The 13,091-nt window shown below is 42.2% G+C and overlaps 1 protein-coding gene across 9 annotated transcripts in view; it reads left to right on the plus strand.

The window, feature by feature from the left end:
• LOC133544305 (inositol polyphosphate-4-phosphatase type I A-like) overlaps positions 1-13,091 on the plus strand; it is a 59,343-nt gene that overhangs the window by 11,524 nt on the left and 34,728 nt on the right. For 8 of the 9 annotated variants that reach the window (XM_061889500.1, XM_061889504.1, XM_061889505.1 and 5 more), the window contains exons 2-11: positions 274-333; positions 6,051-6,291; positions 6,511-6,555; positions 6,627-6,745; positions 6,827-6,943; positions 7,029-7,108; positions 7,197-7,308; positions 7,399-7,489; positions 11,397-11,544; positions 11,619-11,749. In XM_061889500.1, the coding sequence (XP_061745484.1) occupies positions 6,186-6,291; positions 6,511-6,555; positions 6,627-6,745; positions 6,827-6,943; positions 7,029-7,108; positions 7,197-7,308; positions 7,399-7,489; positions 11,397-11,544; positions 11,619-11,749 (949 nt within the window). In that variant the 5' untranslated portion in view covers positions 274-333; positions 6,051-6,185. The remainder of the gene's footprint in view (positions 1-273; positions 334-6,050; positions 6,292-6,510; positions 6,556-6,626; positions 6,746-6,826; positions 6,944-7,028; positions 7,109-7,196; positions 7,309-7,398; positions 7,490-11,396; positions 11,545-11,618; positions 11,750-13,091) is intronic. The other variant, XM_061889499.1, reaches the window with a different exon arrangement.

A 13,091-nucleotide genomic window follows, 5' to 3' on the forward strand; every position in this document is an offset into this window, starting at 1 on the left:
GGGTCCTTTACTGCAGTGCGTCAGAATAAAACCAGGACTGTTTTTTTAGAGGTCTGTGCTGAAGGATGGAGTTTAAAGGTGTTGCTCATTATCATGTGAAAGGCCAACAGCTGCTCAGTCCCTTGAAAGACATAATTCATGCTTTATTCTAATGAACTCAGGTGGCTCACACACACACACACACTCACACACTCTTCTAATATTAGTGCAACTAACCTGCATGGGGAACACAACACTCTAATCCAGCTATCTGAATCATTGTTTTCTTCTCAGGTTGTGACCTCCAGTTTCTCTACCTCATCAAAAGTCCTCCTCACCTTCCTGGAGAAGACTGTAAGTCCACTGAAAGGGACATAAGCTGTGGAATATCGTTTGGCAAGATACACATTTTCCTAATCTTGTGCTAATTAACAAATGTTATATGTCACAGTTAAATGGCAGATCTGAGTTAATTAATTAGTGCACTTGGAGAAGATTGGGCAGACCCAGTTCTTGTTCATTTTGAGTCGTCGTGTCTTGGCACACACCACCGACCAGTGCAAAATAGCTTTTTGCCATATTTGGTCAACTGGCCGAGCTCCAGACACACGGACACGCTCACTTCCATACACGAACAAGATGAGCTCCATATTCTCAAACAAGGCTAACGAGTCAAGTAAATTATACTCAAGGGTTAAAAGAAAGTCAAACTACATAAATTATAAACAAAGACTATCTTTTTTTCCATCATGTCACAGCTAAATCCACTCTGAGCTCTCGCACAACATTTCCATCAACTATAAATCATGTGCACATGCTCAGTTTCATGAATGCCGTTATTTGTAGGTCCCCTCTATGGCCTCTTCAGTGATGCATCAGAGTTTGTAACACATGTATTTTTCGTTCAAGTCACTCAGTCAAAACTTTCTCAATTTTGAACATTTAAACATTATTGTTCAGTTATTGTCTTTCAAGTTTTACTTTCTAAAAAGCCGTTTTCTGTGCACTAGACATGATAATAATAGTAATACATTTCATTTGTTAAAAACACTTTACATTGAGTAAACCACCTCAAAGTGCTACAGTGTATTAAAAAAATAAAAAGATAATAAAAATAAATACAAATGAAAACTAGAACAGCCTTATAGATAGAACTAGTATGCATATATTCAAAACAAGGCCTTTTTAAAAAGAAGGGTTTTTAAGCCTCTTGTAAAAGCACCCGCAGTCTGTGGTGCCCTCAGGTGGTCAGGGAGAGCGTTCCACAGTCTTGGAGCGGCAGAGCAAAAAGCCCAGTCTCCCATTGTTTGTAGCTTACTCCTCGGAGGTTGGAGGAGGTTAGTCTGTTCCGAACGGAGGTGTTGTGTGGAGGATTTGGGGGTGAGTAGTTCTTTGAGGTAGAGGGGGGCATTCCCATGGAGGCACTGGTGGGTTAGTAGGGAGACTTTGTATTCAATCCAGAGTAGAACAGGAAGCCAGTGAAGGGATTTGAGAATTGGTGTGATATGGTCATATTACCGCACTCTCATCAGCATCCAAGCAGCTCAATTCTGTATGTACTGCAGCTTCTGGATCTTCTTGCTGGGGATCCCCACAAGAAGTGCGTTGCAGTAGTCTAGTCAACATATTGTATTTCACTTGGGAAAATGCTGTTCCTCAGAAAAGGTAACTAACAGTTGAACTTTTAATGATGTAAACCTCACAAATAGAAGTTTATCTTCGCTGGCTTTAAAATATATTTTCCGGGTGATGGTTTATCAAATAGCTTCTCATATACTAATACTAACTCATATTTTCCATGGTGTAGAGTAATTGTACTCCCACCGGCAGTTTCCCTCCAACCACAGTTAAGAAACTACCAGCTGTGCATCACAAGCAAGTAAAAATTATGTTAACATACATTATAATTCAAAAAAACAAAGTAAAAAATATACATTTAGGAATAAACGATCACATAAAAAATAATCAAATAAAAGACAGTTCAAATAGAAATTATTCCAAGTTTCATGCTGTGTTAAAAGCTAGTGAATAAAAAGTCAATTTTACTTCATCTTTTCTCCAGGCCTCTGATTGGCTAAACTCTGTATAACAGCTGTGGATTGTTGTAGCAAATGTAGAAAGAAGGTAGGTGCTGCTACAGTCGCTCCAGTTGCCACGACAGATGTAGAGCTTGTACATCAAACTGGGGCAAATCGGGCACCGCCGAGAGATCAGTGTGGACCAGTTATCTTAAAGTAGGCCACCAACTATTAACCTACAATCATAGTTTTAATTGAATCCTTCTCAAATTGAGGATGCTTATGCAGTATTTCCTTTAATTGAACCTGTTACCATGCGACGACAATCCTCAGGTCTCTATTATGCCAAATTATTTATTTATCAATCGCTCCTGTGGGTGTGTGCGCGCTACACTCTATATCAGGGATGTCAAACATGCGGCCCAAGGGCCAGATCAGGGCCGCCAACAGGTCCAATTCAGCCCACAAGATGAGTTTGCTAAGTGTAAAATTGAGCTGCATTTTTAAACTGCTGTTCTAAATGTGTCCACTGGATGTCACAATAGTAATTATGTTAGGCAAGCGAATATACCAAGCAAGAGGTACACGCTAAAGCGGGGCTGCAACTCCCCTTCGAACTAAAGTAAAACAAACAGAAATAACATTTAAAAATGGTAACCCTGATTAAAATCACACCGCATATTGACATAGTTCTGGAAGAATGATTGTCTTCTGTGAACATTTCAAGAAAGTGAACAGTGTGTTATTTGCTGCAATACTGTCAGTCTTGTCAGTTTTTGTTTGCGGTTTGTTGAAATCGTTCACACATTGCACAGCTTTTATTTTTCTATTAATGCACAGTGATGCCTGGAAGGCTGGGAGTAACTCAACCCTCCTGAATAGTGTCTTCCTCAGTTTAAAGTTCAAGTTAAAGTACCAATGATCGTCACACACACACTAGGTGTGGTGAAATTATCCTCTGCATGACCCATCACCTTGTTCAAACCCTGGGAGGTGAGGGGAGCAGTGAGCAGCAGCGGTGGCCGCGCCCGTCAATCATTTTTGGTGATTTAACCCCCAATTCTGACCCTTGATGCTGAGTGCCAAGCAGGGAGGTAATGGCTCCCATTTTTGTAGTATTTGGTATGACTCACGGTTTGTTGAGTTAGTACAGGATTAATATGTGGAAAGGACTAATAAGGTAGTTGATATATAATAGAGTTTTTATGTATGCTTTATTTTGTTATTTGTTCATTTGTTCATTTGACTTAAAGTTTAATTGTTTTGCAGGCATGCACCTGGGGATAGGTTGATTGGCAACACTAAATGGTCCCTAGTGTGTGAATGTTGTCTGTCTATCTGTGTTGGCCCTGCGATGAGGTGGCGACTTGTCCAGGGTGTACCCCGCCTTCCACCCGATTGTAGCTGAGATAGGCGCCAGCGCCCCCCGCGACGCCAAAAAGGGAATAAGCGGTAGAAAATGGATGGATGGATGTTTTGCAGGCCTCAAACTTAAACTTTTTAATGTCAAGGAAAGTGTTGCCTTCATTGATTTTTAGGGCACCAAGGCAAGGCACCATTTTTTCAATTCATTATTAATATAAGCTTTTTGTCATTTATTGATGTTTTCATATCCATTTTTACATTTTGATAGAGGGAGGTATTTTTTGAAGGTATTTTCTTATGTTTTTAAGTGATGTACATTTTTATGTGCATGTAGATGCTGTATAGGGACAGTTCCATTAAGAGTTTGAGCAGAAATATGTCATATAGAAATTAACTTTACACAATAAAACATGAACAAATTGCTGTGTCACATAAATGTTTTCTAAAGTAATACCTTTATGACATGAAAAAAACACAAGTCATGTATAAAAACATTGTGTTTACTTTTTGATGTTAAAATAAAACACAAAGCAGTTTGGCTAGTAAAACCCACTCTGGTTTAAATGTAACTTAGATATTGGGTTTCACTATGTAAAGCAGGGGTCTCAAACACGCGGCCCGCGAGCCAATTGCGGCCCGCGAGACGCGAGTTTTGTAAGAATGGCGCTTTATAGCTTCATACTTATATAGCCTCGATTTTTCCGGGAGACTCCCAATTTTCAATGCCCCTCAAGGTGTAATCATCCCCCCGATTTTCACCCATTATATAATACTAAAGGCACAGTGGAGGTACTGCCTTTAACGTCCTCTACAATGTGTATAAACAGCGTGCCAGCCCAGCCGCATGTTGTATCTGGCTTCTGGAGACGCAGTTAGCGACTGACATAGTTGACCTACAGCCACACAGGTCACACTGAGGGTGGCTGTAAAACAACTTTAACACTGTTACAAACATTCGCCACACTGTGTACCCACACCAAACAAGAATGACAAACACATTTTGGGAGAACATCCGCACCATAACATAACATAAACACAACAGAACAAATACCCAGAATCCCATGCAGCCCTAACTCTTCCAGGCCACAACATACATCCCCGCCCCCGCCAACCCAGCCCCATATGATAGCCCGGAAGAGTTAGATTCTGGGTATTTGTTTTCTTTGTTTTTATGTTGTGTTACAGTGCGGATGTTCTCCCAAAATGTGTTTGTCAATCTTGTTTGGTGTGGGTTCACAGTGTGGCATATTTTTGTAACAGTGATAAAGTTGTTTATACGGCCACCCTCAGTGTGACCTGTATGGTTGTTGACAAAGTATGCCTTGCAGTCACCTGCGAGGGTCTACAGAAGCCCCATACATTATATGACTGAGCCGGCACAATGTTTGAATGATGTAAAAGTGGACGAGATGATAGGTTGTAGAGGACGTTAAAGGCTGTGCCATCACGACACGTCCTTAATATTGTTGTCCGGGTGATAAACCGGGAGAATCATTGCCCCGGGAAGGGCACTGATATTCGGGTGTTTCCCGGAAAGATCGCGAGAGTTGGCAAGTATGTTGCTAGGGTAGGAAAGTCATTCAAAGAAGGTGAATTCATTAAAAAGTGAATGTTAGATTTTTTTAAGAAATCATTTGTTGCGGCCCAGCCTCACCCAGTTTCTGCATTCTGTGGCCCCCAGATAAATTGAGTTTGAGACCCCTGATGTAAAGCGCTTTGAGTTACTAGAGAAAAGCGCTATATAAATATAATTCACTTCACTTTAGGGTGGGAAGTGCAAGTGCAATGTCCTTACAATTTGATCTTGTTCTGTATCTTGGTGTCATAGAGCCCTTAGGTATCACACACTTTTCATCTAATACTTATCACATTACTTATCATTGTGTGCAATTACATGAACCTTTTTTTTCTTGACCAGATTTCCTTTTGAAGATTTTTTATTAACACACATTGAAAAAAAAATCAGTTCAAATGTCAATTTAAATCAATGAACTTTTATCATAAACAGCACTGTAGTCTAGGGATGCACCGATTAATCAGTAACCGAATATATTCGGCCGAATATGGCAAAAAAAGCCACATTCGGCCTTCGGTGGAATGAGTTAAAAACAAGGCCGAATAGTGGCGTGTGACGCAATTTTTTGACGCGGTGACGCAATCAACCAACGTACAGTGACGGGGTGACGTTGGGATATGTTGTGTACCTGTATAAGTGTATGAGGTTACAAGCACACACCTATTGAGATTTAGTGGGGCCTCTGTTTACATTATTAGCCTGTTGTGTAGGCTACCTGTATAAGTGTATGAGGTTACAAGCACACACTTAATTGAGATTTACTTGAGCCTTCTGTTTACATTATTAGCATATCTACTGTGCCTATCTAAGCAGACTTTTGCCAAAAGGACAATAATTCATTTGTTTTGGGTTTATCCACATTAATGCACTTTTTGAAAAGCAAAGGCTACTGGAATGTTAAAAAAATCAATAGAAAATGACTTTATTTGAAAAACATGTCTAAATATTTATTCTAGGCTATTTATGCAATATTAAAAAAATTGTGAAAAACTGCATTCATTATTCGGTATTCGGCTTTTGGCCAAGCGTTTAAATTTTATTCGGCTTCGGCCACAAATTTTCATTTCGGTGCATCCCTACTGTAGTCATACATGTTGTATTGTGTGTCACAGACCAGCCAACTGCTTCCAGAAGCAAATGTGGAGAGACACGGAGGGAAGGACCAAGTCTCATGGGAGTGTGTGACAGTACGAGCGTAAGGCTTCGTGTTCTGGCCTCCCGCCATTGCCCCCTCGTCCCAGACAAGCATGGCAGGGAGCAGAGAGCGCAGTGGTCGGGCCCAGAGGCCGTGGTCAGTCTACCGGGCGAACACGTTCCAGCTGTCCAGCGAGATGATTGGCTTAGCCCTGGCAGGTCAGGAAGACAAGAATCTGGCTGAAAATGAAATGAAATTGCATTATGATAAATGTAATTTTGGGGGGGAGAAATGCTCAGTTTGATCACAGGTTTCTCACAGAAACACACACAAAAACACAAACTGAGTATTTGTTTGGATGCAGTTATTAATGAGTCAACATTGTTCGTACGGATTCAGCGTAATTTGATGCCTGCGTTGTTTTGTATGTCTTCCAGGAAACAGCCAGGACCCAGATGAACCTGTGCTTGAGTTCAGCATTGGTGAGTCAATTAAATTCAGCCTTTTGACTTATCCAGGTCGGTAATTATTTACTCTGCATGTCGCCGAGTAGCCTGCAAAGACCTGCTGACTCCTGCTTTGGATCGAAAACCCAACAGTTTTGTAGCTGTGAGCTGCACAACGCCACCGCAGGCCTTCTGGACCAAACACGCCCAGACAGAAGTCATAGAGGTGAAACGCCATCCATTTGTTTTTTCCAGTGAACTAGCATGTGCTGGTACAGATTATTGTCACTGTTCCGCATGTCAACAGGGTAGCAGCAACCCCATCTTCCTGAGCAGCATCGCCTTCTTCCAGGATTGCAACATCAACCAGCAGACGCAGGTGAAACTGGCTGTCTACGACGTGAAGGACCGCTCCCATGGCACGGTGGGAGTTCTACGGCGACAGTCACGCACGCTTCTGCTTTCAGACGGAACTGACACTTCTGTTTTCCTTCTTTTTGTGGGTTCAGATGTACATGTTGGGCTCAGCACTCTTCCCTGTGAAGGAGTTGCTGCATGAAAAAGACCAAAAATTAGAGCTGGAACTCAGGTAGAACATGCAAGGCACCCTTCTCACGTGCACATGCCCATAAGGTACTAAGCTTGATTGTTTTTCTTGTCTTTTTCAAACCAAACAGGTCAGCGGAGAACAAGCGGGTGGGAAACCTCTCCGTGTCCGCTTGGCAGATGGGCGAGAAAGCAGATCAGAGAATTTCAGTCAGCCGTCTTCCAGACAGTAACAATGGCCGGGTAGGGCGCCGTATTTTTCAAAGAAACCCTCAACAGGAAGTTAGTTTTCCCCACGTACATGCTGTTGAGCACCTTCAGTGTTTCCTGTAGACGATGCTTGCTGTTGACGAGAGCCTTTCGGAAGCGATGGGGGTGCGAATCAAGTACGCCTCACTGTGCAGAGACACCCTTCTGCGTTCGGGTAGGACATTTTTCATATTCTACATCCTTTCTTATTGACACGCAGCAGCTTTCAGGAAGCAGACCAGCATCCCTTCAGCAGCTAGTCACAACCTCGCTATGCGGTTTTGCAGCGGAACTTAAACATGGATCCACCACCATATGAATTAGATGTTTTGTTTTTTGTTTGCTATCCCGCTGTCGGCCATCTGTGCTGACTGACCCATGACTCCATGTTTACATCACACCTTGACTCTTATTATTGAATGAATGAAACGAGCTTCTTTGGGTCTACAATCAACCATCAACCATTTTGTGTGAGCAGTTTAACAGCACAGATGATACATATTTAACAATCATACACATTTACACACTAAAAGAAAACCGAAAGGAATAGGCTGAAACCAAAGCTGATATTCGCCTATCCTATACCTTCACTGAAAATAAGATTACCTGGAACATCAATGTTCAACAAATCAATGCGATGAAGGTAAATGTTACTATATTTTATAATGTTCCATTAATTCACCTTTCAAGGTTTTCCTGAACCTTAAAGAAGTACATGTCTTCAACTCATCACTGAGCTAGTTCCACCATTTAACTCCTAAAACTGAAATACATTTGTATTTTATATTCCTATTTCAAAAATCAATAAATTATAGTTTTCTCCTCTTAATTGAAATTACCTAGGAATACAAGCTGGAAGTCTGCTGTTCTTTACTCCAAATATCATTTCCATTGTTCTTTAAAAACACAGTATCTGAAAATATTAACACATTAGAACTTATAAATAATGGATTGGTATTTTTGTAATTTATAGGTTCAATATTATGCTGGATCCACTTGACGTCCATTTCACAGGTCGCCCGGGGGGTGGAAAGGGGGGGGTATGCACATCTGCAGTTGCCTCCAAGGTTTGTCATTGTCCCATTGGCCTGAGTTTTTCCTTGTCCTGATGTGGATTCTGAGCCGAGTATGTTGTTGTGGCTTGTGCAATAGAAGTAAACTTTGATTGATTGACTGATAGTACCACGATTTGTGTATTATTCTAATGACCCTTGTTGGAAGTTTAATTATTGGCTCTATGTTTGTTTTATAAATGTCTCCCCAAACTTCAACACAATATGTCCGATATGGAAAAATAAAGGAATAATATAACATATGCAGACATGTCTTATTCATGTCTTGCTTTATAAAGAATAGCAATGGATTTGGATATTTTTCCGTTATATTCAATATGCGGTTTCCAACATAATTTTATGATCAATAATTATTCCCAAGAATTTAGTTTCATATACCCTATCAATTTCCACTTGATTTAGTTAAAATTTAGCTTCACAATTTGTCCTTGCACCACTAAACACCTTACATTTAGTTTTCTTATCATTTAATGATAACTTATTCATATCAAACCATTTTTAGCTGAATCAACTCAACCTCTATTATCCTCAACACTTCCTTCAAGTCTTCTCCTGAACAATATACATTTGTATCATCTGCAAACATAATAAATGTCAATTTATTTTATACTGAACAAATATCATTTAACTAAAGTATAAATAACTTAGGTCCCCTCAGGTTCAGCCTGATTATTAGTCTGTAGAGGACAAATGTGATGGTCCAAGATGCTGAAGCACCCTGTATCACCATCAACGACTATCAACTAGAGGTCGTCAGCCAGTTCACATACCTTGGCTCCATCATCACTGACAACCTCTCACTGGAAGCAGAGATCAACAAGAGGATCGGCAAGGCATCCACAACCTTGGCCAGGTTGTCTCAACAACAGCATGCTGACAATAAACCCCAAGATCACTGTGTATCGTGCCTGCGTGCTAAGCACTTTCTTATACGCCGGCGAATCCTGGACTCTGTAGTCCTCGCAGGAGAAGAGGCTAAGTAAGTGGCTTTCACAGGCGCTGCCTCCGTCGCATACTCGGGATTATATGGAGTGATGGTGTGACAAACAGGAGGTGCTGATGCAAGCTAAGATTCCCGGCATGGTCACTCTCCTCCGTCAGCGTCGCCTTCAATGACTGGGTCATGTGCGTCCAAGGGACCATGGCCGGATCCCCAAAGACATCCTCTACGCCAGGGGTGTCAAACTCAAATACAGAGTGGGCCAAAATTTTAAACGGAACAAAGCCGCGGGCCAAGGTTGAACAAATGAACCTTTTAATAGGGACCCAAACAAATTTTGCATTAAATATTGAACAAGCAAGGCTTATATAACTTTAGTGACATACAAAATCCAGTTTTAAATAATAATAACAATTATAATTAAAAAAATATCAATGGCATATCAAATAAAATTTAAATAAAAATGTTATGCCTTTTTTCTATTTGCAATCTTCTGAGGTAAATATCGTATTTTTTCCACAGGCTAATAATAAATTTGAAAACAAAATAACAATAATGAATGAACCAAACATTCAAGCCTTGAAGTAGCAAGAGATGCATGAATAAAACGATAATTATTGGTCAGTTTGCTGGAAGTTTCCCCGAAGAGTTAGTGCTGCAAGGGGTTCTGTTGTGTTACAGTGCGGATGTTCACCCGAAATTTGTTTGTCATTCTTGTTTGGTGTAGGTTCACAGTGTGGCACATATTTGTAACAGTGCTAAAGTTGTTTATACGGCCACCCTCAGTGTGACCTGTATGGCTGTTGACCAAGTATGCATTGCATTCACTTGTGCGTGTGTGTGTGTGTAAAAGCCACAAATATGTGACACGCTGTTGGTATGGAGGGAAAGCGGACGTGACGACAGGTTGTAGAGAACGCTAAAGGCCGTGCCTTAAATGCACGCCCCCAATATAGTTGTCCAGGTGGAAATCGGTAGAAATTCGGGAGAATGGTTGCCCCGGGAGATTTTCGGGAGGGGCACTCAACTTCGGGAGTCTACCGGGAAAATTAGGAGGGTTGGCAGGTATGATTATTAGCGGTGAATGCGGTGTTACAGCGGCACCAACGCTGTATAACACCGGCGGGCCAGCTCTAATGCTAAATTGATATTGCCTCAAGGGCCAAATTAAATTACACGGCGGGCCACTTTTGGCCCGCGGGCCAGAGTTTGACACATTTGCTCTACGCAGAGCTGGCCTCCGGCAAGAGGACAACGGGACGGCCACATTTCCGCTTCAAGCATGGCTGCAGGCATGACCTTAAAGTGCTCGAAAAAGACTAGAACACCTGGGAAGAGCTTGCCCAGGACAGATCCAGCTGGAGACACACTGTCAACACTGGACTGAAAGCTGGCGAGGCAAAACTCCGCCAGCTTGCAGATGAGAAGCGAACTCAGAGAAAGAGCAAGCAACTACATCCTGTAGCTGACTCCGCCTCCAAATGCACCAAGTGCACCAGAGACTGTCACTCCCGTGTGGGCGTGTGCAGCCACAGCAGACGCTGCATGACCAACCAAATCATATCCAAGGGGCGCCAATCCATTGTCTTCCGAGACTTACGGATGCCAACAACAACTTAGGTCCCAATACCGAGTCCCAATACAAGTTACTCTTCTTGGCTGTCATTTAGTCTTACTAATTTCCACATATTGAGATATATTACTTAAATAACTACTTAACCACTGTTGCAAAACACCTCTTTTGCCATAGTTTTACCATTTTTGCAGAAGTAAGGAATGATGGATTGTGTCAAAAGCTTTACAGAAGTGAATAAATACTCCAATTGCTCTTTTTCTATTGCTGTAGCTACTGTATGTTTTCTACAAAGTCCAGGGATGTCAATTGATTACTCCTGAACCCATACTGATGGTCATTCAGTAGCTCATCCAACCTTATTTATTATTAGGAGTGTATTGATCTCCCCTGTGAGTGTGAGGTATCCTTTTACTTCAAACAAGGTGTGGTTCTAAAAATAACCCATGTAGAGGGTTTGATTAAAATAAAATAATAGAATGATTTGCATTTTCAGTGTTTGGAGGCACAATGTCCAGGATGTACCGCTTCCCTACAACTAATGGCAACCACCTGCGGGTGCTTGAGCAGATGGCCGAGAGCATCTTGTCCCTGAACATCCCCAGACAGTTTGTCAAACTGCTGTTGGAGGAGGACACGGCCCGGTACAATGCCACCTGTTGTGACCGTACTGCGTGTCATTTTCCATAGCGCTAACAGCAAATCATTTCCCTGGCAGGGTCGGTGAGCTGGAGGAGCTGGGAGAGTTGTCCCCTTGCTGGGAGAACCTGCGGCGACAGATCGTCACACACTACCAAGCTGTCATAGGCTCGTACCAGGAAACACTCTCCGACCTCAGTGACTACAAAGGTTTCAACCCCACACAGATACTTTCTCTCTTTCTTTCTTTAGTTCATCTGGAACATGAACACACTTACAGCATAATACATCACACAATTTCATATCATTTCACTTGACATCATGTCCGAAGAGGAGTAGGAAGAAGTAAAGCTTATTTGATCCCACTTCCGAGCGTTTACAAATGTATACATTCATCTACTGACTTTTTTAATGGTAAAGTGACATCCGTGAATGAGTAAAACAACAGTTTTGTAATATATCAATCAATCAATCAATGTTTATTTATATAGCCCCAAATCACAAATGTCTCAAAGGACTGCACAAATCATTACGACTACAACATCCTCGGAAGAACCCACAAAAGGGCAAGGAAAACTCACACCCAGTGGGCAGGGAGAATTCACATCCAGTGGGACGCCAGTGACAATACTGACTATGAGAAACCTTGGAGAGGACCTCAGATGTGGGCAACCCCCCCCCCTCTAGGGGACCGAAAGCAATGGATGTCGAGCGGGTCTAACATGATACTGTGAAAGTTCAATCCATAGTGGCTCCAAGACAGCAGCGAGAGTCCCGTCCACAGGAAACCATCTCAAGCGGATCAGCAGCGTAGAGATGTCCCCAACCGATACAGGCGAGCGGTCCATCCTGGGTCCCGACGAGCGGTCCATCCTGGGTCTCGACTCTGGACAGTCAGTACTTCATCCATGGTCATCGGACCGGACCCCCTCCACAAGGGAGGGGGGGACATAGGAGAAAGAAAAGAAGCGGCAGATCAACTGGTCTAAAAAGGAGGTCTATTTAAAGGCTAAAGTATACAGATGAGTTTTAAGATGAGACTTAAATGCTTCTACTGAGGTAGCATCTCGAACTGTTACCGGGAGGGCATTCCAGAGTACTGGAGCCCGAACGGAATTAATTAACTCAGTCATTATTAACATACTAAAATGACAAATATATTTTACTTAGCTCTCCAAAAATATTCTGTACGTAATAAGCACCAGTCTGAAAACATCGCCTTCTTCTCTGGAACCGCCATCCCCGTCTTTCTTTATTGACAGTGCATCACGAGATCCATCAACTCATCAAAATATTCATGATCTAATTAGGGTCGCCCCGTACGGATGTTTGTGGGAGTAGTTGGAGGACACCAGGGAGGAACTTTTCTGCGCACAATTCACAGCAGGTGTGATTTATAAGTTCATATTTGCCAACCCTCCCGGATTTTCCGGGACACTCCCGAAATTCAGCGCCTCTCCCGAAAACCTCCAGGGACAAATTTTCTCCCGAAAATCTCGCAAAATTCAGGCGGAGCTGGAGGCCACGCCCCCTCCAGTTCAATGCGGACCTG

This window comes from Nerophis ophidion, linkage group LG27 (genome assembly GCF_033978795.1).
Source record: "Nerophis ophidion isolate RoL-2023_Sa linkage group LG27, RoL_Noph_v1.0, whole genome shotgun sequence".
Taxonomy (NCBI): domain Eukaryota; kingdom Metazoa; phylum Chordata; class Actinopteri; order Syngnathiformes; family Syngnathidae; genus Nerophis; species Nerophis ophidion.